General features: G+C 46.7%; 1 protein-coding gene across 1 annotated transcript; it reads left to right on the plus strand.

Annotated features, from left to right (window-relative positions):
* The first annotated feature begins 5,822 nt into the window (after positions 1–5,822).
* On the plus strand, positions 5,823–26,599 carry LOC116988754 (tapasin-like). Its single transcript, XM_033045625.1, has 9 exons — positions 5,823–6,013; positions 7,285–7,464; positions 8,694–8,984; positions 19,211–19,549; positions 20,884–21,210; positions 23,421–23,513; positions 24,414–24,430; positions 25,650–25,704; positions 25,740–26,599. The coding sequence occupies exons 1-8, from the start codon at positions 5,980–5,982 to the stop codon at positions 25,662–25,664; spliced, it is 1,296 nt and encodes a 431-aa protein (XP_032901516.1). The 5' UTR covers positions 5,823–5,979; the 3' UTR covers positions 25,665–25,704; positions 25,740–26,599.
* Positions 26,600–27,362: the final 763 nt, after the last annotated feature.

Consider the following 27,362-nt stretch of genomic DNA (forward strand, 5'->3'; position numbering starts at 1 on the left):
GTGGAGAGGTACCGAATAATGAAAGGACTGGATAGAGTGGAGATGGAGGGGATGTTTGCACCCAGTGGGATAGTCTAGGACCAGGGCACATAGCCTCACAAATAAAGGACATAACCTTTTAGAAAGGAGATGAGGACGTTCTTTACCAGAGGGCGGTGAATTTGTGGAATTCATCGCCACAGGCAACTGTGGAGGTCAGGTATTTTTAAAGCAGAGATTCTCAGGTTCTTGATTAGTAAGGATGTCAGGGGAGAGGGCAAGAGAATGGGATTGAGAGGGAAAGATAGATCAGCCATTATCGAATGGTGGAGTAGATGCAATGGGCCGATTGGCCTAATTCTGCTCCTATGACTTGTGAACATTTTGGGTTGGGATCTGACAAAAACATTGACAAAAACATTACGTATCCATGTTCTCCAGAGATGTTGCCCGACCTGCTGAGCTACTCCAGCATTCTGCATCTTTTTTGGATATATGGATTGTCACCAGGCCTCTCCTTATGATATCAAGTTGTATCAGGGCTGGACACAAATATGACCATGAATATTTAGGATGTGTATCACTAGACAATGTCTGTGGGGCATAACGAATCCTCCAAGTATAGTTTAGAGCTACAGCGTGGAAACAGGCCCATCGGCCCACTGAGTCCGCGCTGACCAACGATTGCCCGTACACTAGTTCTATCCTGCACACACTAGGGACAATTTGCAGAGACCATTTACCCTACAAACTCTCATTCTTTGGAATGTGGGAGGAAACAGGGGAACGCTGAGAAAGCCCATGGGATCACAGAGAAAACATGTAAACTCCATGCTGACAGCACCCGCAGTTAGGATCAAACCTGGGTCTCTGGGGCTGTAAGGCAGCAACTCTACCACTGTGCTGCCCGGAACACAGTTGCTGCAAAGTCAATGACGGACCTGTACTAGATATTTTTGTGATGATTTATTGTTGATGTGGAAACGAAAATAACTGGCATACCTCACAACCAGAGGATGTTCCAAAGGACTTTGGTCAATTAAATGCTACTAAAAGTTATTAACTATTTATTATTGTGTTGTGATACTCAGTTTGTATTTAATTGATTGTAAGTTGTGATCCAACCGATGCATTTAGACAAAGTGTACCTGTTTCCATAAAAAGCTTTCGGGACATGAGTGATCCAGCAGCAGAACTACTGCCTTACAGCACCAGAGACTCAGGTTCGATCCTGACTACGGGTGCTTGTCCATACGGAGTTTGTATGTTCTCCCTGTGATCTGCATGGGGTTTTTCCTCAAGATCTTTGGTTTCATAGAAACATAGCAACATAGAAAATAGGTGCAGGAGGAGGCCATTCGGCCCTTCGAGCCAGCACCGCCATTCATTGTGATCATGGCTGATCGTCCCCAATCAATACCCCGTGCCTGCCTTCTCCCCATATCCCTTGATTCCACTAACCCATAGAGCTCAATCTAACTATCTCTTAAATCCATCCAGTGATTTGGCCTCCACTGCCCTCTGTGGCAGAGAATTCCACAAATTCACAACTCTCTGGGTGAAAAAGTTTTTCCTCACCTCAGTCTTAAATGGCCTCCCCTTTATTCTAAGTGTGGCCCCTGGTCCTGGACTCGCCCAACATTAGGAACATTTTTCCTGCATCTAGCTTGTCCAGTCCTTTTATAATTTTATATGTTCCACTCTCCAAAGACGTACAGGTTTGTAGGTTAATTGGCTTGGTATAAATGTAAAAATAAATTGTCCCTCGTATGAAGGGCAGTGTTAATGTGCAGGGATCGCTGGTCCGTGCGGACTCAGTGGGCCGAAGGGTCTGTTTCTGCGCTGTATCTAAACTAAACTGAATAATGCATTCCAGATTAAAAGGTCCACTCCAAATCGTCTCCTTACCTAGGTATAGATGCCTTTGCTGAGGTGAAAAGTTTCTCATTATTTATTATATCTATGCCTCATACACATCTGGATGGAGTTAGAAAATGTATCTGCCCAGCATTCCAAATGTGGCATTCTTATCAGAATGGGAGGAAGCATTTCACATGAAATCTAAGAATTGGCCTGCCAGTATCCCAGTGATTCATTTCAATGTCTTTGCCTTGTTGAAAAATAAGCTGCTGTTGATGTTAGATATTATTATCATGTCTATAAGCTCCAAACGTTTGTACATTGTCCAGAACTACTAATAGCATTTATTGAGCTTCAAATATTTATTACACTGAAAAAATGCTCATTGCTTTTTTAAACCTCAAATAACATTTCAGATTCGGATTCAATCTTTATTGTCATTGTGCACTGTATAGAGACAACGAAATGCAGTTAGCATCTCCCTAGAAGAGCGAACATAGAATAATGAGCAATAAATATGTATACGTACATACAGTAGTAGTAGTGTAATTTTTCAGGGGGAAGGAGTGTCCGGGTGACTGACAATCACCAAGGTGCAGAGTTAAGTAATGTAACAGCCGCAGGGAAGAAGCTGTTCCTGGACCTGCTGGTCCGGCAATGGAGAGACCTGTAGCGCCTCCCGGATGGGAGGAGGGTAAACAGTCCATGGTTGGGGTGAGAGCAGTCCTTGGCGATGCTGCGCGCCCTTCGCAGACAACGCTTGCTTTGGACAGACTCAATGGAGGGGAGTGAGGAACCGGTGATGCGTTGGGCAGTTTTCACCACCCTCTGCAGTGCTTTCCGGTCGGAGACAGAGCAGTTGTCATACCATACTGTGATACAGTTAGTAAGGATGCTCTCGATAGTGCAGCGGTAGAAGTTCACCAGAATCTGAGGAGACAGATGGACCTTCTTTAGTCTCCTCAGGAAGAAGAGACGCTGGTGAGCCTTCTTGACCAGTGTTGAGGTATTGTAGGTCCAATAGAGGTCATCGGAGATGTTGACTCCCAGAAACCTGAAGCTGGAAACACGTTCCACCTCCGTCCCGTTAATATGGATGGAGGTGTGCATGCCGCCCCTAGACCTTCTGAAGTCCACAATGAGCTCCTTGGTCAATGCTGACGTTATTGTGTTTTGTATCTATTTCTGTATTAGGTTCAATAAGCAAACATAATTTAAAAAAAACTGCAGTTTTACCAGTGTTAACATGGAAGGTATATTTGTTTATAGTTCAGTTCCAGTTTAGTTTATTGTCACTTGTACCGAGGTACAATGTAACGTTTAATGTTGTGTGCTAACCAGTCAGCAGAAAGACAATACATTTTTACAACCAATGCATTTACAGTGTATAGATACATAGAGTCATAGAGTGATACAGTGCGGAAACAGGCCCTTTGGCTCAACTGGCCCATAGCAGACAACATGTCCCAGCTACACTAGTCCCACCTGCCTGCGCTTGGTCCATATCCCTCCAAACTTGACCTATCCATGATAAGGGAATAATGCTTAGTGCAAGGTAAAGCCAGCAAAGTCCGATCAACGATAGTCCGAGGGTCACCAATGAGGTAGATAGTAGTTATAGAAACAAGGCATTGCAGAGATTGGTTTCCTAAAGAAGAATCATAGTGCTGGAGTAACTCAGCTGGTCGGACAGCAACTCAGGAGAACATGGAGAGGCATTGAATAATGAAAGGACTGGATAGAGTGGATGTGGAGAGGATGTTTGCACTAGTGGGACAGTCTAGGACCAGGGGGCATAACCTCAGAGTAAAGGACATACCTGTAGAAAGGAGATGAGGAAGGATTTCTTAGCAAGAAGGTGTTCAATCTGTGGAATTCATTAGCACAGACAGTGGAGGCCATCATTGGGTATTTTCAAAGCAGAGATTAACAGGGGTTTGATTAGTAAGGGCATCAAAGATTATGTGGAGAAGGCAGGAGAATGGGGTTGAGAGGGAAAGATAGATCAAACATGATTGAATGGCAGGGTAGACTTGATGAGCCAAATGGCCCAACATTGCTCGTATAACTTATGAAAGTTTCGGGTTGGGATCCTTCATCAGCCCCGAGTCTGAGGAAGGGTCCCGACTCAAAAGTTGTCTATCCATGTTCTCCAGAGATGCTGCCTGACCTACTGAGCTACTCCAGCACTCTGCATCTTTTTTAGAGATACTGGCCTGGCCTCAGTGCTGGACACAAATATGACCATGAATTTTTAGGATGTGTATCACATAGACGACATCTGGGGTGCATAACGAATCCTCCAAGTAGGCACACTGGCGGACAGAGGAACTCCATCATTGGAACAATCTAATAATATTTCACAGCATAGCCATATCACCATAGTTCATCATAATGTGGAAATCAGCGCGTAACCATGGGCTAGGTGATTCTAGTCTTTTAAATATGATACGATAGGTGGTGCAGCTGGTAGAGCCGTTACCTCACAGCGCCAGAGAGCCGGGTTCGATTCCGACCTCTGATACCATCTGTGAGGAAGTTTGCACGTTCTCCCTGCGACCACCTGGGTTTCCTCCGGGTGCTCCGGTTTCCTCCCACATCCCAAAGACGCGCGGGTTTGTAGGTTAATTGGCTTCTGTAAATTGCCCCTATGGTGTGTGGATGAGAAAGTGGATGACATGGAACCAGTGTGATCAGGTGATCAATGCTTGCAGTGGACTTGTAGGGCTGAAGGACCTGTTTCCGTGCTGTATCTTTCAATATATTTTCACGTTTGGTATAATATAAACATTACCAGCAGTCCGAGGCTCATTTCTGCAAATAATCAATTGTATGTTTAATTATCACACAGCATGGAAACAGACCCTTTATCCCTGTACTGTACTGGCCATCAAAGTTTAAGCAACTCAGCGGGTCAGGCAGCATCTCTGGAGAAAAGGAATAGGTGACGTTTCAGGTCGAGACCCTTCTTCAGACTGAGAGTCGGGGTAAAGGGAAACAAGAGATATGGACAGTATAGAGAGATATGGTACAGATGAATGAAAGATGCAAAAAGTGAAAAATATATATATATTCCCCCCCTATTCCCATTGCCTTGCATTTCCTGTTCATATTTTCTATGAATAAAGTATATTCTGGAAATAGAAATTAATATAAGAAATAGCTTCTCTTCTTGCATATGGCGTGCACAGTCTAAAGTTGGAGGACAACTTGTTCTATTTGATCTTATTTGATTGTGCACGCCAGATTGATTGCATTCGTCGAAACAGGGTGGACCACGTGAAGGTTGCAATCTCCCACCCCAAGAAATAGCTTAGTCTAGTTTAGACATATAGCGTGGAAACAGGCCCTTCGGGCCACCGAGTCCGCACCGACCAGCGATTCCCGGCACACTAACACTATCCTGCACACTAGGGATAATTTACATTGCTATCAAGCCAATTAACCTACAAACCTGTACGTCTTTGGAGTGTGGGAGGAAACCGGAGCACCCAGAGAAAACCCATGCAGGTCACAGGGAGAACGTACAAACTCCGTACAGCCAGCACCGTAGTCAGGGTCGAACCCGGGTCTCTGGCGCTGTAAGGAAGCAACTCTACCGCCCCCTAAGGGGCTGGGGGAGGCCATTTGGCCCTTCGATCCTGGTCCACCGTTCATTGATCATGACATGACACCCATGACAATTCTCCCTCCGCACAATCCCATCGAGTTTGATTGTCACACCTCCTCAAACCTACACATTGACCACGACCCCACAGACAAAATCCAGGCCACCAGCCTCCAGACTGTTAATCCCATCACCTCTGGCAATCCACCACCCCCCCTTCCCCTCCCCATGCCATCCGCTCTCCTTCCCCCCCCCCCCCCCCCCCCCCCTCTCCAACCCTCCCCACCCCTCTCCGCCCACACTACCTGCCCTTGTCCTGCCCCTGCCTGCACAGTAACAATCTCGAAACCAATCTTCCTTATATTAGATGCTGGAATAGCCCGGAAGCTACCCCGTAGGATTCGAGAAAACGAAAGTGAAATGACTGGCCCCGCTCCACATCAACCCGGCTCCACATCAACCCCGCTCCACGTCTACCCGGCTCCACATCTACCCGGCTCCACGTCTACCCGGCTCCACGTCTACCCCGCGGCATGTTCGCTCTGCTCCTTTACATTCTCGTCGCTGGTAAGACCACCCTGCGCTGTCAGCCGATTTCGCACCGCGCTGCTTAGTGTTACATTAAACCCGTGTCTGAAGAAGGCGCTGCCTGACCCGCTGAGTTACACCAGTATTTTGTGTCTATCTTCGGCTTAAAGCAGCATCTGCAGTTCCTTCCCACACCTACCATTCTCATTGGACCTCCAGCAAACCGAATACCCAGTTTAGTCGTTATAAATTCAACCTCAGGCACAGGCAGCAACAATAGCCTAAAGCAGGGGCGTGTGCTGCTTCTTTGGGACCATACAGCATACAACAGTACAGCACAGGAACAGGCCCTTCAGCCCACAATGTCTGTGCCCAACATGATGCCAAGACCAACTCTTATCTGCCTGCACGTGATCCATATCCCTCCATTCCCTGCATATCCATGGGCCTATCCAAAAGTCTCTTAAACACCACTATCGTATCTGCCTCCACCACCACACCCGGCAGCAAGTTCCAGGCACTCACCACCAAAGATACTAGAGGAGCTCTATAATCTTTGCTCACCACCCTCTGTGGGGTGGAAGATTGCAACCTTCACGTGGTCCGCCCTGTTTCGACTAATGCAATCAACTTGACGTGCACAAGCGGAAGATCAAATAGAACAAGTTGTCCAACAACTTTAGGCTGTGCACGCCACACGAAAGAAGAAGGATCACTCTCTGTGTAAAACAACGTGCCCCACACATCTAATAGCCCTGTCCCACGGTACAAGTTCATTCCAAGAGCTCTCCCGATTAAAAAAAAAAATCAAACTCGTGATAAGCACGGAGAATGAACGTAGCGGGTACGTCGGAGCTCGGGGACGTCTCTTAGCGGATCGTAACGCTAACGGCAGGTACTCGGGAAGACTCGCTAACGGCAGGTAAGCACGGGAAGACTCGTGAAGATTTTTCTACGTGATGAAAACTGTCCACGAGAGCCCTGAGTACCGACGAGTGGCCATTACCGTAAATCTCCGAGTTCGAATCAGGGCAAACTCAGGAGAGCTCTTGGAATGAACTCGTACTGTGGGACAGGGGTTTAATCCTATCAGGTTGTCTGAAGAAGGGTCCCGACCCGAAACGCCACCTATTCTTTTTCTCCGCAGATGCTGCCTGACCCGCTGAGTTAGTCCAGCACTTTGTGTCTACATTCTTGTTTATAGACGTATAGACATATGTTTATAGACATCTTGTTTATAGGCATATATTCTCAATGAAGTGGCGTTGTTAAAAAACTTTCCCTTTGTTTTATACTTTCTACCTTTTCAGGGACAGCGCTGGCCCAGAATGGACACACTGATGCAAACAGAAAGTTGGAATGCACCTTTCGAGAAGAGACGCAAAATGAAGGGGCTCATATGTTGGACCACTCGACCGTCTCGAGGAAGGCGTTACTGCTCTTTGGTGGTATCGATACCAATGAGAAAGCAATTCATTTTAAAGTAAAAGGTACCCTGACACATCAAGTGAAGTCAACAAGCAGGTTTTTTTGTGGATAGACAACTTCTATTAGCTGCCTTCTTGAGGCAGTACTTCCTGCAGATCCCTTCATGAGGTCATAAGTGATAGGAGTAGAATTAGGCCATTCTGCCCATCAAGTCTGCTCCGCCATTCAATCCTGGCTGATCTATCTCTCCCTCCTAACCCCATTCTGGGCCTTCTCCCTGTAACCTATGACACCCATACTAATCTTAGAATAAAGGGGAGGCCATTTAAGACTGAGGTGAGAAAAAACTTTTTCACCCAGAGTGTTGTGAATTTGTGGAATTCCCTGCCACAGAGGGCAGGGGAGGCCAAGTCACTGGATGGATTTAAGAGAGAGTTAGATAGAGCTCTAGGGGCCAGTGGAGTCAAGGGATATGGGGAGAAGGCAGGCACGGGTTATTGATTGGGGACGATCAGCCATGATCACAATGAATGGCGGTGCTGGCACGAAGGGCCGAATGGCCTCCTCCTGCACCTATTTTCTATCTTTCTAATCAAGAAATGATCTATCTCTGCTGTAAAAATATCCACTGACTTGGTCTCCACAGCCGTCTGTGGCAAAGAATTCCACAGATTCACCACCCTTCAATGGTGGGGAGGTCAGTACCCGTGATGGACTGGGCCTAGTCCACCACTTTCTGCAGCCTTTGTTGTTGAGCGTTCAACTTCACTGAGCCAGGCTGTGATGCGCGTGTTTTTATGGAGTCACACGGTGTGGAAACAGGCCCTTTGGCCCAACTTGCCCATGCCGACCAACGTGCCCCATCTACGGTAGTCCCTCGTGCCTGCGTTTGGCTCATAACCCTCTAAACCAATCCTATCCATGTACCTATCTAAATGTTTCTTGACCATTGTGATAGTCTGGTACCTCAACTACATCCTCATGAAGTGTGTATGGATGTATGTATCAGGTACATCATGGACAGGACTGGTTTAGAGGGATATAGGTAGACACAAAATGCTGGAGTAACTCAGCGGGACAGGCATGAGAGAAGAAATGGGTGACGTTTCGGGTCGAGACCCTTCTGCAGACTGAGGGATATAGGCTATACGCAGGCAGGTGGGACGAGTGTAGATGGGATATATTGGCCGTTGTGGGCAGGTAGGGCCTGTTTCCACGCAGTACGACTCGACGACGCTTGTGAATCATCTTTCCGCCTAATAGAAATGCAAACTTTCCCTTTTCTTACCAGGCTCCTCTGTGGATATTTTCCAATATGTAGACGGGAAACACGAGGAATTGGAATGTGAAATCAGCCGGTATTCCACACACAACCACCATGTTGACTGGCCCCACCAGGGTGCAGAATCACCGGGGAGACGATGGTTCACCATGACTCTGAAGCACAGACACGGCAAGTTCATCACAACCAGCTTCATGAGAGAACTAAAGCCACCTGATGATGAGGCCAAGGAGCAGATTGAAGCACAGACCGATGAGGACACTTCACCCATTGGAAACACGGATACCCTCATCATTCAAGGTAACGTTTTAACACTTGAGGCGACTAAAGAAGACACCGCCATCTTGCTCAAAATGACACAAGAAAAGACAGGTGTTTTTAAACCATGCATATTTTAGTTTTAATCAATAGTAAATCAAAAGATTTGTTTTAACCAATTCTAAATGTCATATGCTGAGAGAATGGAGCAGCTGGGCTTGTACACTCTGGAGTTTAGAAGGATGAGAGAGTATCTCATTGAAACATATAAGATTGTTAAGGGCTTGGACACGCTCGAGGCAGGAAACATGTTCCCGATGTTGGGGGAGTCCAGAACCAGGGGCCACAGTTTAAGAATAAGGAGTAAGCCATTTAGAACGGAGACGAGGAAACACTTTTTCTCACAGGGAGTGGTGAGTCTGTGGAATTCTCTGCCTCAGAGGGCGGTGGAGGCAGGTTCTCTGGATGCTTTCAAGAGAGAGCTAGATAGGGCTCTTAAAAATAGCGGAGTCAGGGGATATGGGGAGAAGGCAGGAACGAGGTACTGATTGTAGGTATGTTGCAAAGCCTACCTGAAGCGTCGCTGAAAATCTGTCTCTGCGGGTGTGCGCAATTTAGGCGCCGTTTAGAGGGGGGCGGGTTTAAAACGCGATTTTCGCTAGGCTGTTCAAATCGAAGATGTTCAGCCTAGTTAATTATTAACGAAAAATCGCTGGAAGACACCGTCGCAAAAGCTATTATTAGTTTTAAAGGCCACGTATAATAGTTATAGTAGTTTAAAAATCAACCTCTAAACCCGCGAACACCAGCAACCGCAGGGTCTCATAAAGCAAATAGCAGAAGGTAGGCTGTATATTTTTACATTAAAAAGGGCTTCTAAAGATCCCTTTATACAAAGTTTAATATTGCGAGAAGCTCATTTTGGGCCCATTATATCCCGCAGTATTTTTCTGGGCATTTGGGGGCACAAATATACCGCAATGTGAACGTTCTAAACCAGCGCGTTCACAGGATCCCACTGGAAAGCTGATTTAAATGGACTTTAATTTACAGCAATTGAACACTAAATTCCTTCCATTTGGTCTATAAATTAATGTAAATGAGATTTTAAAATCATGTTTTATTGTGAATTATTTGTGAATATTATTTGGACATTTAGGCTATTTAAAAATGTTAATCATTTATTAAGAAATGGATAGATGTTTAGATCTAGTAATTGAAGTCTGAAATTAGCTACAATTAGGTAACTAACTAATTATATGCTTTAATTTCAGGTCATCCAAGTAAGATAATTTTATATTTGTTTCAGAATGCTTCAATCTATGATAACTGAAAATTTCATTCAGTTCTCTTAATTTTTAAGAAAGTTATGGGCTTTTGACTGTTCACGATCACAGCTTTTTTGTTACGTCCATAGAAAATCAATAGGGAACAAGATGCTCATTTCCCAGTATGAAAATGGCCATAACTTTTTAAATACTTGAGATATGAAAGTGAATTAGGTGTCAAATTAAACTTATTTTTATGCTTTATCTGATGGGATAAATTGCAGACTTGATTTTTAAAATCTCAAAATTTTGTAACATTGCTACTGATTGTGGATGATCAGCCATGATCACATTGAATGGCGGTGCTGGCTCGAAGGGCCGAATGGCCTACTCCTGCACCTGTTGTATATTGTCTAAAACTGCACAGTGGCGCAGCTGTAGTGCGTTTGCGTCACAGCGCCGGACACCCAGATTCGATCCTGATTATGGGTGCTGTCTGTATGGAGTTCGCACGTTCTCCCTGTGACTGCGTGGGTTTTCCCCGGGTGCTCCGGTTTCCTCCCACACTCCAAAGACGTACAGGTTTGTAGGTGAATTGGCTTCGGTAAATAATTGTAGATACATACAGGAAGCACCCAGAGTCAGGATCGAAACCTGTGTCCCTGGCGCTGTAAGGCAGCAACTCTGCTGTTGTGCTGCTGTGCTATTAGTGGGGTTAGGTTTATTATTGTCATGTGTGCCAAGGTACAGTGAAAAGCTTTGTTTTGCATGTTATTCAGACAATTCACAACTACAAATCTAGTCAAACTCAAGTACAATAGGTGGAGCAAAGGGGAAGATACAGAGTACAGAATATAGTTCTCAGCATTGTAGCGCACCAGTTCCAGAGACAAAGTCCAATGTCCCCAATGGGGAATCGGACAGAACCCTAGCTTATGGAAGGACCGTTCAGAAGCCTGATAACAGAGGGGAAGAAGCTGTTCCCGAGTCTGGTGGTGCGCACTTTCAAGCTTTATTTTTCCCGTGGGAAAATCCCGTGGGAGCACGACTTTGTTTTTGTTTTGTTTTTTTAATTTATTGGAAGCAGTGTACAAAAATATAAACAGCGGCATATGTCATAGTACAGTTATTGTACAGCTTCAATTATAATTTTTAGCTAAAGTTGAGAGTAAAGAAGAGAGAGAAAGCAAGAGAGAGAACAAGTGGAATGTGCAAGGATAGAACCCCTAGACTACCAAATTGGTGTAGTCAAAGAGTGAGTATGTAAAAGAAATAAGGAAGACGTAGAGAAATAAAACGACAAAACAGAAAGAAAAACAAAAGGTGATGATATACCTGCCTCGTATCCCTCCCCACCCATCACCCAACCCGTAATTAGATTTAACTCCAAAATTGTGTTGCACCATACTATCCTTGTAATGGAGCCAGAGGGGACAGTCCCCCCCAAGTTTTTGTAAACCGGATTTTAAAACCCGGTGAAACCTCCGCTCTCTACGAGACAGTGGGGGTGGGACTGATGATCGAGGGCGGTGATTGGAGGAGGGAGACGTGGCACAGACCTGCACTTCATCCGCAGCCAGGATGATCCCGGCCGGCTCTCCGGCGCTGTCCTGTCCCCTCCCGAGTGCCCCCCCCCGCGGGTGGCCAGAGACGTCGGCAGCAAAGATCCTCCACTATAGGATGTTTGGTCGGGAATCAGACGAGCCAGTGCAGAGAAACAGCGCTAAACCCAGCTCAACTCTGCCTGTCCTGCCAGGTGAGCCTACAGCCGTCCAGGACTTGCGGGAAATATGGCCAGCGCGGAGAAGCAGCGCTGGTGTCCCATCAGTCTAGGCAGGGCTGTAATTAACCCGGTGAGACAGGCAGAGTTGAGCTGCATTTAGCGCTGGATTGAGCCTCCGAAGCCTCGCGCGCGTGTGTGTATGTGTGCGCGCAAGCGCGCGTGGCCGCCAAAAAATTATGTCGCCCGGACCCCTCCATGTTTTGATAGCGAGTTCCGCTCTTGAATGTAGCAATGAATGGTGTCCATGTCTTCGAAAAATGCTCTGGTTTTTCTGCTAAGACGAGTCTCATATTTTCAAGATGTAGCGTCTCAGACATGTTTGTAATCCACATGTTGAGAGTAGGGGCAGATGTATGTTTCCAAAATTAGAGTATTAGTGTTTTCGGGAGAAAGACTGTAATTGCAAGTTTGAAATATTGGAGCCCTCAATGACACAATTGTTTTTACAATGCGAGTTTCCATAACCTGTGGTTTAAGAACATAGAACTTTGAGTAGTACAGCCCAGGAAAGGGGCCTTCGGCCCACAATCCCTGCACCGGACATGATGCCAAGTTAAACTAATCTCCTCTGCCTGCACTTTCAGTTTAGTTTAGAGATACAGCACGAAAACAGGCCCTTCAGCCCTCCGACCAGCGATCCCCGCACATTAATACTATCCTACACCCACTAGGGACAATTTTTACATTTACCAAGCCAATTAACCTACAAACCTGCACGTCGTTGGAGTGTGAGAGGAAACTGAAGATCTCGGAGAAAAGATCACCGGGAGAACGTACAAACTCCATACAGACAGCACCCGTAGTCGAGTTCGAACCTGGGTCTCCATGCTGCAAGCGCTGTAAGGCAGCAACTCTGCCGCTGCGCCACCGTGGCTGCCCCAAGATGCATCTCCCTCCACTCCCTGCACGTTCGTGTGCCTATCCAAAGGCCTCTTGAACACCACTATTTTAAATGCCTCCATCACCAGCCCTGGCAACGGGTTCCAAGCACCCACCACTCACATTACAACACATCTCCTTTAAACTTTTCCCCTCTACACCTTGAAGCTAATGACCTCTCGTATTAGATTTTCCCATCCTGGGATAAAGGTTATGAGTGTCTACCCCATCTACGCCTCGTAATTCGACACACTCTACTTCTATCAGGTCTCCCCGCAACCACAGTGTTGCAGATGACACAATCCACGTCAGTCCAACCTCCCCCTGTGGCTAATACCCACGAATCCAGGCAGCGTTCTGGTCTACCCCATCTGCAAAGTCACCGCGCGGCAGAGGCCTTGCCGAGGTGCCGTGGCCGCGGTGCCCGCCCGGAGGACCCGAAGGCTCAGCGAACCGTGGCGGATCGAGGGCCCACTGGACCCCCCTGGAGGGCCGGCGAGCAGACCGGCTGCGGGAGGGCATGCATGGCCTAGACGGGGGAGTGGCCGCTGGAGGCCCTGCAACAGCCAGGGGCTCGGCTGGACCGGGGACCGCTCCAAGAGGCCCAGCACGTGGACCGCACGCGGCCTACAGCGGTGGAGCAGCGGAAGAGGTCACCATGGCTACGCCGCTGTCAATATAGTTGTGATTTACTATTGAAACCAAAAGTTGATGTTATTTTAGTTTTAGTTTAGAGATACAGCACGGAAACAGGTCCATTGGCCGTGACCGCACCGACCAGCGATCCCCGCACACTAGCACAATCCTACACACACTAGGGACAACTTACAATTTGTCTTCAAACCTTTTTCGTCTTTAGAGCTTGGGGGGAAACTGGAGATCCCGGAGAAAACCCACGCAGGTCACGGGGAGAACGTACAAACTCCGTACAGACGCCACCCGTAGTCAGGATCGAACCCGGGTTTCCGGCGCTGTAAAGGGCCTGTCCCACTTGCCGATTTTTTCGGCGAATATTGGCATCATTGACTGACGAATCAGGTCACTGAAAACGTCGCGGCGTGACGCGGCTTGATGACGTATTGACGAGCGGTGTCTCCTCAAGTGTTGCAACATTTCTTTTGTCTGGATTTTGAAATGTTCAAAATCTTTCGGTGACCCTGATATGGTCAATGATGCCGGCAGTCTCCGAAAAAATCACCAAGTGGGACAGGCCCTTTAGGCAACAACTCTACCGCTGCGCCCTTCGCCCTCAGTCTTTATTGTCAAATTGCGTTGCCTAAGAATGCTGATGCCAAACCTTTATGCAGAACCGAAATGAGCTCAGTCCAGCCTTAGCTCAAGGCAATATTTGTGGAACGGATATGGAAAAAATGCGTCGGACTGGATGATTCAACTCTAAACTGGACGTGATTCATTTTGATCATGTCCGCTCATCATTATTCATATCCATATTCAGTATTCTGCCCTGTTTTCCCAAAACATCCCAACGCATCTGATCGGGAAGCACCGCAGCCTGGTTTGGGAACAGCTCCATCCAAGAAATGGCGGGGAATTGTGGACGCAGCCCAGACCATCACACAAACCAACCTCCCTGCCATTGATTCCATCTACACCTCACGCTGCCTCGGCAAGGCCAGCAGCATCATCAAGGACCAGTCTCACCCCGGCCACTCCCTCTTCTCCCCTCTCCCATCAGGCAAGAGGTACAGAAGTGTGAAAACGCACACGTCCAGAATCAGGGACAGTTTCTTCCCAGCTGTTATCAGGCAACTGAATCATCCCATCACAACCAGAGAGCAGTGCTGAACTACTGTCTATCTCTTTGGTGACCCTCAGACTATCTTTGATCGGACTTTGCTGGCTTTACCTTGCATTAAACCTTATCATGTATCTTATACACAGTACATGGATCAATGGTAATCATGTATTGTCTTTCCGCTGACTGGTTAGCACGCAACAAAAGCTTTTCACTGTACCTCGGTACACGTGACAATAAACTAAACTAAACTTCACTAACCGATTCACCTCCACCCCATTGCAGACATTAGACTTTGTCCGTGGAGCTGGTGCACTCCAATGCTGAGAACTACTGTATATGATACACTCTGTGCTTATCCCCTTTGCTCTACCTGTTGTATTTAACTTTGACCTGATTGTATTTAACTTTGACCCCCCTCCCCCCCCATCACATTTAACCTATGCCCTCTGGTTCTTGGTTCCTCTTCTCTGGGTAAAGACCCTATCTATTCCTCATATGATCTTATACACTCCTCCATATCCTTCCTGTCTTGGGGTGAGCAGAACTGTAGATCAAAGGCATCTAAGAGTGCAAAGAGAGACACAAAAGCTGGAGTAAGTCAGCAGGTCTTGTGGGAAAAGATAGCAGGCATCACAGTGGAGCAGATAATAGGGAGCCAGTGATCTGTGTTCAATTGTGTGATAATGTGTAGGAAAGAACTGCAGATGCTGGTTTACACCAATGATAGACTCAACGTGCTGGAGTAACTCAAGGCAAGGCAAGGCAAGGCAACTTTATTTATATAGCACATTTCATACACGAGGCAGACTCAAAGTGCTTCACATAAAAACATGTCATAAAATAAAATGAAATAATAAAATGAAATAAAATAGAATTAAAAGAAAAGAAAAGCAAAATTAAAAATGCATTATAAAAAGTGCAAAAGTTAAAAGTGCAATGTAGTTAAGATTTAGCTGAAAGCTAAAGTAAACAAAAGTTTTCAGTCTTGTTTTAAAAGTGGTCAAAGTTGAGGCAAGTCTTAAATCTTCAGGAAGTTTATTCCAGCTATTTGTTGCATAGTAACTAAATCCTGCTTTCCCATGTTTTGTATTTACTCTGGGAATCACTAACAGATTGGTTTCAGAAGATCTTAGTGGAATAGTGGAAGCATGTCAGTGATATACTTTGGTCCTAAACCATGTAGTGATTTATAGGTGAGCAGCAGGATTTTGAAATCAATTCTCTGACATACAGGGAGCCAATGTAAGGATCTAAGAATTGGTGTAATGTGTTCAAATTTTTTGGTCTTTGTTAGAACTCTAGCAACAGCGTTCTGAACAAGCTGTAGCTGCCTGACAGTTTTTTTCGGAAGACCTGCAAGGAGACCGTTACAATAATCTAGCCTACTAGTAATAAAGGCATGTACAAGTTTTTCTAAGTCTTGAGCTGACATGAGTCCTCTTAATCTTGCTATGTTTTTGAGGTGATAGTAGGCCGATTTTGTTACTGATTTGATGTGACTGTCGAAATGTAAATCTGAATCCATAATGATCCCGAGATTTCTGGCTTTGTTTGAAGTTTTCAGGGACAGAGAGTGAAGGTGTTGGGTTACTTTAAGCCTTTCTTTTTTAGCACCAAAAACAATTATCTCCATTTTGTCCTTATTTAGTTGGAGGAAATGTTGGCACATCCAGTCTTTGACTTGCTCAATGCACTGGCACAGCAGATCTATGGGGCAATAGTCATTTGGTGATAGTGCTACATAGATTTGAGTGTCATCGACATAGCAGTGGTGGTCAATATTATTATTTGTCATGATTTGCCCTAGTGGGAGCATGTAGATGTTGAATAAAGAGGGCCCTAAGATCGAACCTTGCGGGACTCCACACAAGGTTGGTTGGTTCTGATACAAAGTCGCCAATGGAAACAAAATAGTTCCTATCTTGTAGATATGACCTGAACCAACTTAAGACTGTGCCTGAGAGCCCCATCCATTTTTCCAGCCTGTCCAAAAGTATTGAGTGATCAACAGTGTCGAATGCAGCACTGAGGTCTAATAGCATTAATATTGAAACTTTGCCAGAGTCTGTGTTAAGACGGATGTCGTTTACAACTTTAATAAGGGCGGTCTCGGTGCTTTGAAGAGGTCGAAATCCTGACTGGAAGTTGTCGTAGCAGCCAGTTGAAGCCAGGAAGTGATTAAGTTGCTGGAGGACAACTTTCTCAATGATTTTACTTATGAAAGATAGGTTTGATATTGGTCTATAGTTGTTAATAATAGAGGCATCTAGGCTCCGCTTTTTTAAAAGAGGTTTAATAACCAGTTTTCAAGGCTTTTGGGAAATTGCCTGATTGAAGAGAGCTGTTAACTATTTGCAGTATGTCTATTGCTAGGCAGTCAAAAACATTCTTAAAGAAGTTGGTAGGTAAAGCATCAAGGCAGCAGGTGGATGGCCTTAGTTGTATCACAGTTTCCACAAGAGTTTTAGAGTCTATGACATTAAAGCATGTCATCATTGCCACGTTACTTTTGCCTAAACAGGGTGGTGATCCAACATTTTTGTTTGAAGCGGAGATATTGATGGCACGTCTGATGCCTTCAATTTTATCTGTATAAAAGAATGCAAACTCATTGCATTTCTGCGTGGAATGGAGTTCAGGTGGTATTTGTGTTGGGTTGGTCAGTCTGTCAACAGTTGCAAATAGGGTTTTTGCCTTATTAGTGTTGTCGTTAATGATATTGGACAAAAAAGTTTCTCTAGCACTTTTTAAGTCTAAATTGTAGGCACGGAGGCTCTCTTTATAGATGTCATGGATGTTATAGAACTCAGCGGGACAGGCAGCATCTCTGGAAAAAAAGGACTAGGTGACGTTTCGGGACTGAGAGTCAGGGGAGGGGGAAACTAGAGGTATGAAAAGGTACAAAACAAATCAGAGCCGGCACTGATGACCCATGGTTGGCTGTGGAAGAAGTGATAACGAAGGGATAGCAGGGATGGCTAGGGTGGGGGAGGGGTGGAGAGAGAGAGGGAGTGCAGGGGTTACCTGAAATTAGAGATATCAATGTTCATACTGCTCAGTTGTAAGCTGCCCAAGCAAAATATGAGGTGCTGTTCCTCCATTTTGTGTGTGTGGCCTCACTCTGACAGTGGAGGAGGCCCAGGACAGAAAGGTCCGTGTGGGAATGTGAAGGGGAGTTAAAGTGTTTCGCAACCGGGAGATCAGGTAGGCCCCAGGCCAGAGATGCTTCCTGACCCGCTGAGTTACTCCAGCTTTAGTGTCTCTCTTTGATGTAAACCTGCATTGGCAGTTCCGTCCGATACATTTTACCTGCACTCTTAAGACCCTGTCCCACTTTCACCACCTAATTCAAACTTTTTTACTCGTGGACATTTTTCATCATGTTGAAAAAACGCCCCGACCTACTTGATGCCACGAGTACCTACGACTGGCATCACGACCTGCTACGACCTCCTATGACCTCGTGACGACCATGCTGCGAGTATGAGCCAAGGACAAACTCGGCAGAGGTCGTGAATTAGGTTGTGAAAGTGGGACAGGCCCTTTAGATCCCTCTGATGTACAACACTCCAAAGGGCCCTGCCATTCACGGTATAGGTCCTGCCCTGGTTAGACTTTCCAAAATGCGCCACCTCGCACTTATCTGCATCAAACTCCATTAACTAACCACTCCTCAGCTCGCCTACCCAACCGATCAAGATCCTGGTGTGGTATGCATAGTATTATCTGATCAGTTTGGATAGCGTACAATACCAAGCTTGTCACTGTGGTACACGTGACGATAATAAACATAACACTAAAACCTAATATTATTTACCCATTTAGAAATGCCGTAATATTTTTTTTGACCTCAGCAGGGAATAGCGGAGGAATGATTTAACAACAATACAGGATCACTGACGATTCTCCAGCACCCTCGGTTCCCGAGCCTTGCCGTATTATCCGTTTTGCCGGATCGCCAGAGGTCGCGCGTGGCCTGCAAAGACGGCCTCGGAAGTCGGCCATGGGAACGGATCTGCCGGCTTGGGCCGGGCCAGAGTTCCAGAGCCCCGGCCGCAGGGGGCAAATCTGTCCCGGCGATCGGTCGCAGAAAGCCCCCGATGAGATCGAGATCGGCCGCCTCACCCGGACTCGGGGCCACGTGTTCAAGGGGGACTTCCGGGGAGGGATTTCAAGTGCGCTCCCGTGATTTTGTCCGGATTAAAGGAGGTGCCGGTCCATCAGTTGCCGGAAGATCGGGGGTGGAGCAGTGTTGCAAAAGAATTAAAGCCTAGTCGGCAATAAATAGGTAGACTAAAATGGTAAGCATCTGAGGTAAATTAAATGTGTAGGAAGGAACTGCAGATGCTGGTTTAAATCGAAGATAGACACAAAAAGCTGGAGTAGGTCAGCGGGTCACACAGCATCTCTGGAGAAAAGGAATAGGTGATGTTCCGGAAACGACACCTATTCCTTTTCTCCAGAGATGTTGCCTGACCCGCTGAGTTACTCCAGCATTATGTGTCTATCTAAGGTAAATGAAACTTGTGTGATATCATTAATAATCGATGTGATACCGCTGTTTCTTTTCATTTGCCAGTGAACTATATTATCCGCACACGAACTCCATTGGTCAGAAGCAAAATGAAGCAAGATGTCGTCCTGGACTGCGGCTTCAAGATTGACCACAAGAAGGACTTCTACGTTGACTGGAGGTATCAGAACAGAGGCGTGAGGAAGAAACTGTTTATCTACAATGGGAAGAACCAGCAGACCGAACAGATTGAGAAGGGAGTTGGAACATTCTTGGATCAGATCGGGGACGGGAACGCATCCATCCGCATAAGAAATGTCGACATTAGCAGTCAAGGATCCTACACCTGCTTGGTGTATGTCCCTCCACTCTTTGGAACACACACCATCGATCTGGAGATATGGGGTAAGTTGCCAATTTTGATGACACAACCAGTTTAGTTTAGGGATACAGCACGGAAACAGGCCCTTCGGCCCACTAAATCCACGCCGACCAGCGATCCCTGCACACTAGCACTACCCTACATACTCTAGGGACAATTTACACTTATATCAAGCCAATTGACCTACAAACCTGTAGTTCTTTGGATTGTGGGAGGAAACCGAAGATCTTGGAGAAAACCCTCATGGGGAGAATGTACAGACAGCACCCGTAGTCAGGATCGAACCCAGGTCTCTGGCGCTGTGAGGCAGTAACTCTACCGATGCGCCACCGTGCCACCCTTGAGTATTGAACTTAGATTAATATTTTTGGGTACTGGAGACATTAGCAGAAAATCAGGAGGACATCTGCTGGATGGGCGATGTTTTTGGTCATGACCCTTCTTCAGACGGGTCCTATCTCTGAAGAAGGGTCCCGAACCATAATATCACCTATCCTTAAAGATAGATACAAAAAGCTGGAGTAACTCAGCGGGACAGGCAGCATCTCTGGAGAGAAGTAATAGGTGATGTTTAAGGTTGAGACCCTTCTTCAGATTCTCGAACCGAAACGTCACATATTCCTTTTCTCCAGAGATGTTGCCTGTCCCTCTGAGTTACTCCAGCTTTTTATGTCTCTCTTCAGTGTAAACCAGCATCTGCAGTTCCTTTTGTTTAAGAAAATCGACTGGGCTTATATTCACTGGAATTTAGAAGCATGAGAGAGGTTCGTATAGAAACATACTTAAGGGATCATATTGAATGGCCATGTGAGTGAGTTTTAATCCTACAAAATGTGTACGTTTTAAACCTAAAACGTTTCTATGTCTTAAAACTGCAATGTTTCTACGTTTTAAAACTACAAAGTTTATCTGTTTCTCGTCCCCTTTGATGTCACGTTTTCACACCTTGCACCTCCTTATCTCTGTGTCTCCCTCTTCCCCGACTCTCGGTCTGAAGACGGGTCTCGACCCGGAACATCGCCCATTCCTTCTCTCCGGAGATGGCGTGCCTGTCATAGAAACATAGAAACATAGAAAATAGGTGCAGGAGGAGGCCATTCGGCCCTTCGAGCCAGCACCGCCATTCATTGTGATCATGGCTGATCGTCCCCTATCACGTTTTTTCTCAACTCAGTCTTAAATGACCTCCCCTTTATTCTAAGACTGTGGCCCCTGGTTCTGGACTCGACCAACATTGGAAACATGTTTCCTGCATCTAGCTTGTCCAGTCCTTTTATAATTTGATATGTTTCTACTATAAGATCCCCCCTCATCCAGTCCCGCTGACTCACTTCATTGTGTTGTCTCCCCTGTGCAGAGGCGCCCACAGTGTCCCTGAGCCACAGCTCGCTCTCGTTGAGGGAGGGTGACGAGCAGAAGCTGGCGTGCGGCGCGGAGCGGTACTACCCGCTGGATGTGACGGTGCGCTGGCAGAGGCAGCAGGGTAGGGAGCACCTTCTGCCCAACTACCTGGACAACACCGTCTTATCCCCACACCAGCCGAACAGGGATGGCACCTTCAACATGACCAGCTACTTCCGCTTCACCGCCTCCCTCAATGACAACGACGTGACGTTTATTTGTCACGTCGAACACGTCAGCTTGGAGAAGACGATCAAACGTTACGTCCATGTGAAAGTGCAAGGTAAACAATGAGCAGACATTTTAAATACTGCGTGGAAACGGGATGGCGGGACTGTCATATGCTGAGAGAATGGAGCAGCTGGGCTTGTACACTCTGGAGTTTAGAAGGATGAGAGGGTATCTGATTGAAACATATAAGATTATTAAGGGTTTGGACACGCTAGAGGCAGGAAACATGTTCCCGATGTTGCGGGTGTCCAGAACCAGGGGCCACAGTTTAAGAATAAGGTGTAAGCCATTTAGAACGGAGACGAGGAAACACTTTTTCTCACAGAAAGTGGTGAGTCTGTGGAATTCTCTGCCTCAGAGGGCGGTGGAGGCAGGTTCTCTGGATGATTTCAAGAGAGAGTTAGATAGGGCTCTTAGAAATAGCAGTCAGGGGATATGGGGAGAAGGCAGGAACGGGGTAGTGATTGGGGATGATCAGCCATGATCACATTGAATGGGCTGAATGGCCTACTCCTGCACCTATTGTCTATTGAAACAGGCCCACACGGACCATCCATCACCATCCACCATCAAGGCAGCACTGCGACACAGAGCTGCTGCCTCACGGCGCCAGAGATCTGGGTTTGATCCTGACCTCCGGTGCTGTGCGTGTACTGTTTACACGCTCTCTATTGCCACGTGGGTTTCCCCCCACATCCCAAAGGCGTGCGGGTTTGTAGGTTAATTGTTCTTTAAGCTGTCCCCCTAGTGTGTAGGGAGTGAACGAGAAAGTGGGATAACATGGAATGAGCGTGAACGGGTGATCGATGGTCGGAGTTGACCAGGTGGGCCGAGATAAACCATCATCTGCAGTTCCTTGTGTCAACAACCGACAAAGCCGCTCGTCTTTGGGAAGTGGGAGGAAACCAGAGAATCCAAAGGAAATCCACACGGTCACAGGGAGAACGTGCACACTCCACTCAGACAGCACCCGTAGTCAGCATCAAACCCGGGTCTCTGGTGCTGTAAGGCAGCAACTCTACCAGACACACCAATGTGCTGCCTCTATTGTTAAGAATGAGTGCGGGAACTATTTGTTTCTGGTGGTGGATGCATGAAGGCTGAACAAAATCAGGAGACAATTCCTAACCATGTCTCTGGGCAGTTTAGTTTAGAGATACAGGCCCACCGAGTCTGCACCGACCAGCGATCCCTGCCCTCTAACACTATCCTACACACACCAGCGAAAATCTACATGTATACCAAGTAAAAATGAACCTGTAAACCTTTGGAGGGTGGGAGGAAACCTAAGATCTCGGAGAAATCCCACGCAGGTCGTAGGGAGAACGTACATACTTAGTACAGACAAGCACCCGTAGTCAGGAGCGAACCCGGGTCTCTGCCGCTGTAAGGCAGCAACTCTACCGCTGTGTGTCACCCTATTCCAGGACGGATGTGGAGTTTTTGGAGCGGGTGCAGAAGGGGTTTTACCGGAGTGATGCCTGGATTAGGGGGTTTATTTTTTTCTAGAGCTTCGGAGGTTGAGGGGAGACCAGATAGAGGTATATAACATCATGAGACGTGTAGATTGGGTAGACAGTCTATGAAGGGAATGTCCAAAGATGGACGCCATACCTTTCAGGTGAGAAGGGGGAAGGTTTAATGGAGTTGTGTTGGGCATGTTTTTTTACACAGAGGGCGGTGGGTGCCTGGAACGTGCTGCCAACGGTGGTGGAGGCAGATGGCAGCTGGCATTTAAGAGGGGCACATGGATATGGAGGGATATGGATCACGTTGATGAATTGTACACTGCAAGGGCCAGGAAGCGAGTGGGCAAGATCATCTCTGACCCCTCTCACCCTGGCCACAAACTCTATGAATCACTTCCCTGTGGAAGGCGACTCCGGACTGTCAAAGCTGCCACAGCCAGATATAAAAACAGTTTTTATCCACGAGTAGTTGCTCTACTCAACAGCCAAAAATATGTAGCCTCCCTTTGATCTGGTATTGTGTTGGTTCACAGGCTTGATCAATCGTGTTTTATCATTAATGTTTTATTATTATTATTAATGTTTCGTGTTTTCTGAGTCATTCGTAACTGTCACCGTATGTCATGTTGACACTTGTGGGCGGAGCACCAAGGCAAATTCCTTGTATGTGAATACTTGGCCAATAAACCTACTTACTTACGTGCAGCCAGGGGCGATTAGTTTAACACCATCATGTCCGGCATGGGCTGAAGTCTCAAAGCAGTAATGCTCAATATTTATTTTTTTTCCACAGCACGACCCCAGATATTATTTTATATCTTAATTTTAATATTGGTACTATTCTTCTGCACTATTGTGATCATCCTACTAATTCACTTGAATAAAGGTGAGTGCTTTCTGTTTTATTTTACATGTTATTAATGAGTGCGGGGTGATCCCATCTCTAGAGGATTCTAGAGAGACCGCGTGGAGTCAGGCCCTTCAGCCCACCGATTCCGTGCAGGCCAGCGATCATCCCTTACACTGGCACTATCCTACACATTAGGGACAATTTACAAAAGCCAATTAGCCTACAAACATCCACATCTTTGGAGTGTCGGAGGAAACTGGAGAAAACACACACGGCCACGGGGAGAACATGCGAACTCCACACAGACAGCACCCGTAGACAGGGTCGAACCCGGGTCTCTGGCGCTGTCAGGCAGCAACTCAACCGTGCCGCCCTTTGTTGTTGTATAGTTTGGGGTTTGTTCTGCACAAGATGACGTCACCTGATGTCTATTGGGGCGGCCCAGTGGCACAGCGGTAGATTTGCGGCCTTGCAGCGACAGAGCCCCGGGTTCGATCCTGACTATGGGTGCCTGCTGTACGGAGTTTGTACGTCCTCCCTGTGCCCGCGTGGGTTTTCTCCGGGTGCTCCGGTTTCCTCCCACACTCCAAGACGTACAGGTTTGTTGGTTAATTGGCTTCAGTGCAGATTGTAAATTGTGCCTAGTGAAGAGGATAGTGTTACGGTGCGGGGATCGCTGGTCGGTGGGCCGAAGGGCCTGTTTCCATGCTGTATCTCTAATCTAAACTAAACTAAACTATTCATAACCAATGTGTTTCCATTCCTGTAGCTTCAGTGGGCAGCAAGGAAAGCGTTTGTGCACATAGCCGTGTGAATTTTGCCCTGTAGTTTATCCATTTTGAAAAAGTGTTTTGAACGACGCTAGCAATGATGATGTATCAGTGATGTGGTGGTGCTGACATATGTTGTAATGATGCTGTATCCTTTGCTTTGCAGTTATGGACAAAAACAAGGTAAGAAAAATATTGTTTCAATATTACATTTATTCATGCAGGAAAACAGTACAAAACATGATAAGTTCCTAAGTCACTGTAGCAGAAGTAGGCCATTTGACCAATCTAGTCTACTCCCCCATTCAATCATGGCTGATCTTTCTTTCCCTCTCAACTCCATTCTCTTGGCCTCTCCCTATAACTCCTCACACCCGTACTACTATAAATATCCAATGACTTGGCCTCCACAGCTGTCTGTGGCAATGAATTCCACAGATTCACCACCATCTACCAAAGAACTTCCTCCTCATCTCCTTTCTAAAGGTACAGTGCATTCAGAAAGTATTCAGACCCCTTCACTTTTTCTACATTTTGTTACGTTACAGCCTTATTTTAAAATTGATTAAATTCGTTTTTTTTTATCATCAATCTACACACAATACCCCAGAATGAAGAAGTGAAAACAGGTGTTTATAAATGTTTGCAAAGTAATTAAAAAGAAATAACTGTAATATCACATTTACATAAGTAATCACACCCTTTGCTATGAAACCCAAAATTGAGCTTCGGTTCATCCTGTTCCCATTGATTATCCTTGAGATGTTTCTACAATTGATTGGAGTCCACCAGTGGTAAATTAAATTGATTGGACATGATTTGGAAAGGCACACACCTGTCTATATAAGGTCCCACTGTTGACAGTGCGTCAGAGCATAAACCAAGCCATGAAGACGAAGGTACACAAAAATGCTGGAGAAACTCAGCGGGTGCAGCAGCATCTATGGAGCGAAGGAAATAGGTGACGTCACCCGCTGAGTTTCTCCAGCATTTTTGTGTACCTTCGATTTTCCTTCTTGAACATGAAGACGAAGGAATTGTCCGTAGATTTCTGAGACAGGATTGTGTCGAGACCACGAAGGCCCGTTGCCCTGGCAACATTGCAGTGTCGGCCTGGCCAAGCGTAGCCGTGGTGACCTCCGCCGCTGCTCCACCGCTGTAGGCCGTGTACGGTCCACGTGCTCGGCTTCTTGGAGCGGCGCCCGGTCCAGCCGAGCCCCAGGCTGCTGCAGAGCCTCCAGCGGCCACTCCCCCGTCTAGGCCGTGCAATCCCTCCCGCAGCCAGTCTGCTCACCGGCCTTCCAGGTGGGTTCCATGGGCCCTCGATCCGTGGCGGGCGAGGCAGGGTGTTCTGGTCCATGGCGTGGGTTTCCCAGTCACGTTTCCTTTGTCTCCCCTGCAGAAGAAGCCGTACTGATCCCAGGGAAGAGCACTTCAGGCAGGATGCAGCTGCTGAGGCGAGAAAGGATCTAATCTCATGCAGAAACTCTTTGTGTCCTTGGAACATGTTCAAGTGCCTTCTCGCCAATGAACCTCTTCAAAACCCGTGGCTGTCGGTAAATGCATGGAGATTGGACACACCGGCAACCCATATGGACCTATTGAGGCAAATCACCCAGTTATTTGTTTACCGGGGGAGGAATATTGACCAGAACACCAGACCCACTCATTGGGGCTTCACATCCACTCGACCCCCCAGTGAAATGGAAAGTGGAGCCTCCATTTAAAGTTCCACCCAATGGGTGTTTAATGAGGATTCTTACTGACGGTGTCTTGAAGTGAACCAGAACCTACAACCTTCCGACTTTGAGGCAGCAGCTTTAGCCATGGAGTCATAGAGAGACGCACCGACCAAGTCCAACCCGTCCATACCAGTTCTATGCCATCCCAATTGTTGATTGGTGGCTAGTGCAGACTTGGTGGGCCGAAGGGCCTGTTTCCATGATGAATATCTGAGCTAAAGTCTAAGGTCTTCCTGTCTTTCACTGTTATCCTGGTTTCACAGTCCCGTATCCCTTTGCCGTCACCTCTCCCACAGCCAACAATGGACCATTGTGGGCTCCACCTCTCCTTGATCATCGGTGCCGGGCGGCTCTGATTTGTTCTTTTCATGCCTTTCATTCATTTGTTCTTTGCTCCTTTTTCATACCGCTCGTCTCCCTCTCCCCTGACTCTCAGTCTGAAGAAGGGTCTCGACCCGAGACGTCACCTATTCCTTTTCTCCAGAGATGCTGCCTGACCCGCTGAGTAATTCCAGCATTTTGTGTCTTATCTTCTTGCCTTAGTTGGCTGCAGTACTTAGACCAAGGTGAGGAAAGAAATGTGTTGCTTTTATTGGAATTTAAAAAAAAACCTGATCCCATTTTCGAAGCAGAGCCTAGATCCCAATGGATACTACTTTATTCCAAGGTTTCCTAAGGTGAAGTGCATTTGCTGGTTGGTATCTGGATTGTGTGACACAGAGGTGGCTGGGGTTTGATTTCTTAAAGAGGAGACCTGGAAGTTCATCTTCCAAAGGTATTGGCCATGGCTCATTGGGTAGTGCTCTAACCCCTCGGCCTCTGGGTGCTCCGGTTTCCTCCCGCATCCCCAAAACATGCGGGTTTGTAGGTTTAATTGGCCTCCATAAAATTGGCCCTTGTGTGTAAGTTCATAAGACATGGGTGCAGAATTAGTCCATTTGGTCCATCAAGTCTACAGCCATTATCTCACTTTTGTCTGCATTGTCTACTCCACCATTCAATCATGGCTGATCTATCTCTCCCTCTCAACCCCATTCTCTGACTTTTCCACATAACCTTTGACGCCATTACTAATCAAGAAACTCTCCATCTCTGCTTTAAAAATACCCAAAGGCCTCCTCAGCATCTGGCAATGAATTCCACAGATTCACCACCCTCTGACTAAAGAAATTCCTCCTCATCTCCTTTCTAAAGCTACGTCCTTTTATACTGAAGCTATGGCCTCTGGTCCTAGACTCTCCCGCTAGTGGGAACATCCTCTGCACATCCACTCTATCCATGCTTTTTACTCTTTGGTAAGTTTCAATGAGGTCCCCCCCCCTCATTCTTCTAAACTCCAGTGAGTACAGGCCCGGTCCCGTCAAACGCTCATC

This window comes from Amblyraja radiata, chromosome 28 (genome assembly GCF_010909765.2).
Source record: "Amblyraja radiata isolate CabotCenter1 chromosome 28, sAmbRad1.1.pri, whole genome shotgun sequence".
In the NCBI taxonomy this organism is placed as follows: Eukaryota; Metazoa; Chordata; class Chondrichthyes; order Rajiformes; family Rajidae; genus Amblyraja; species Amblyraja radiata.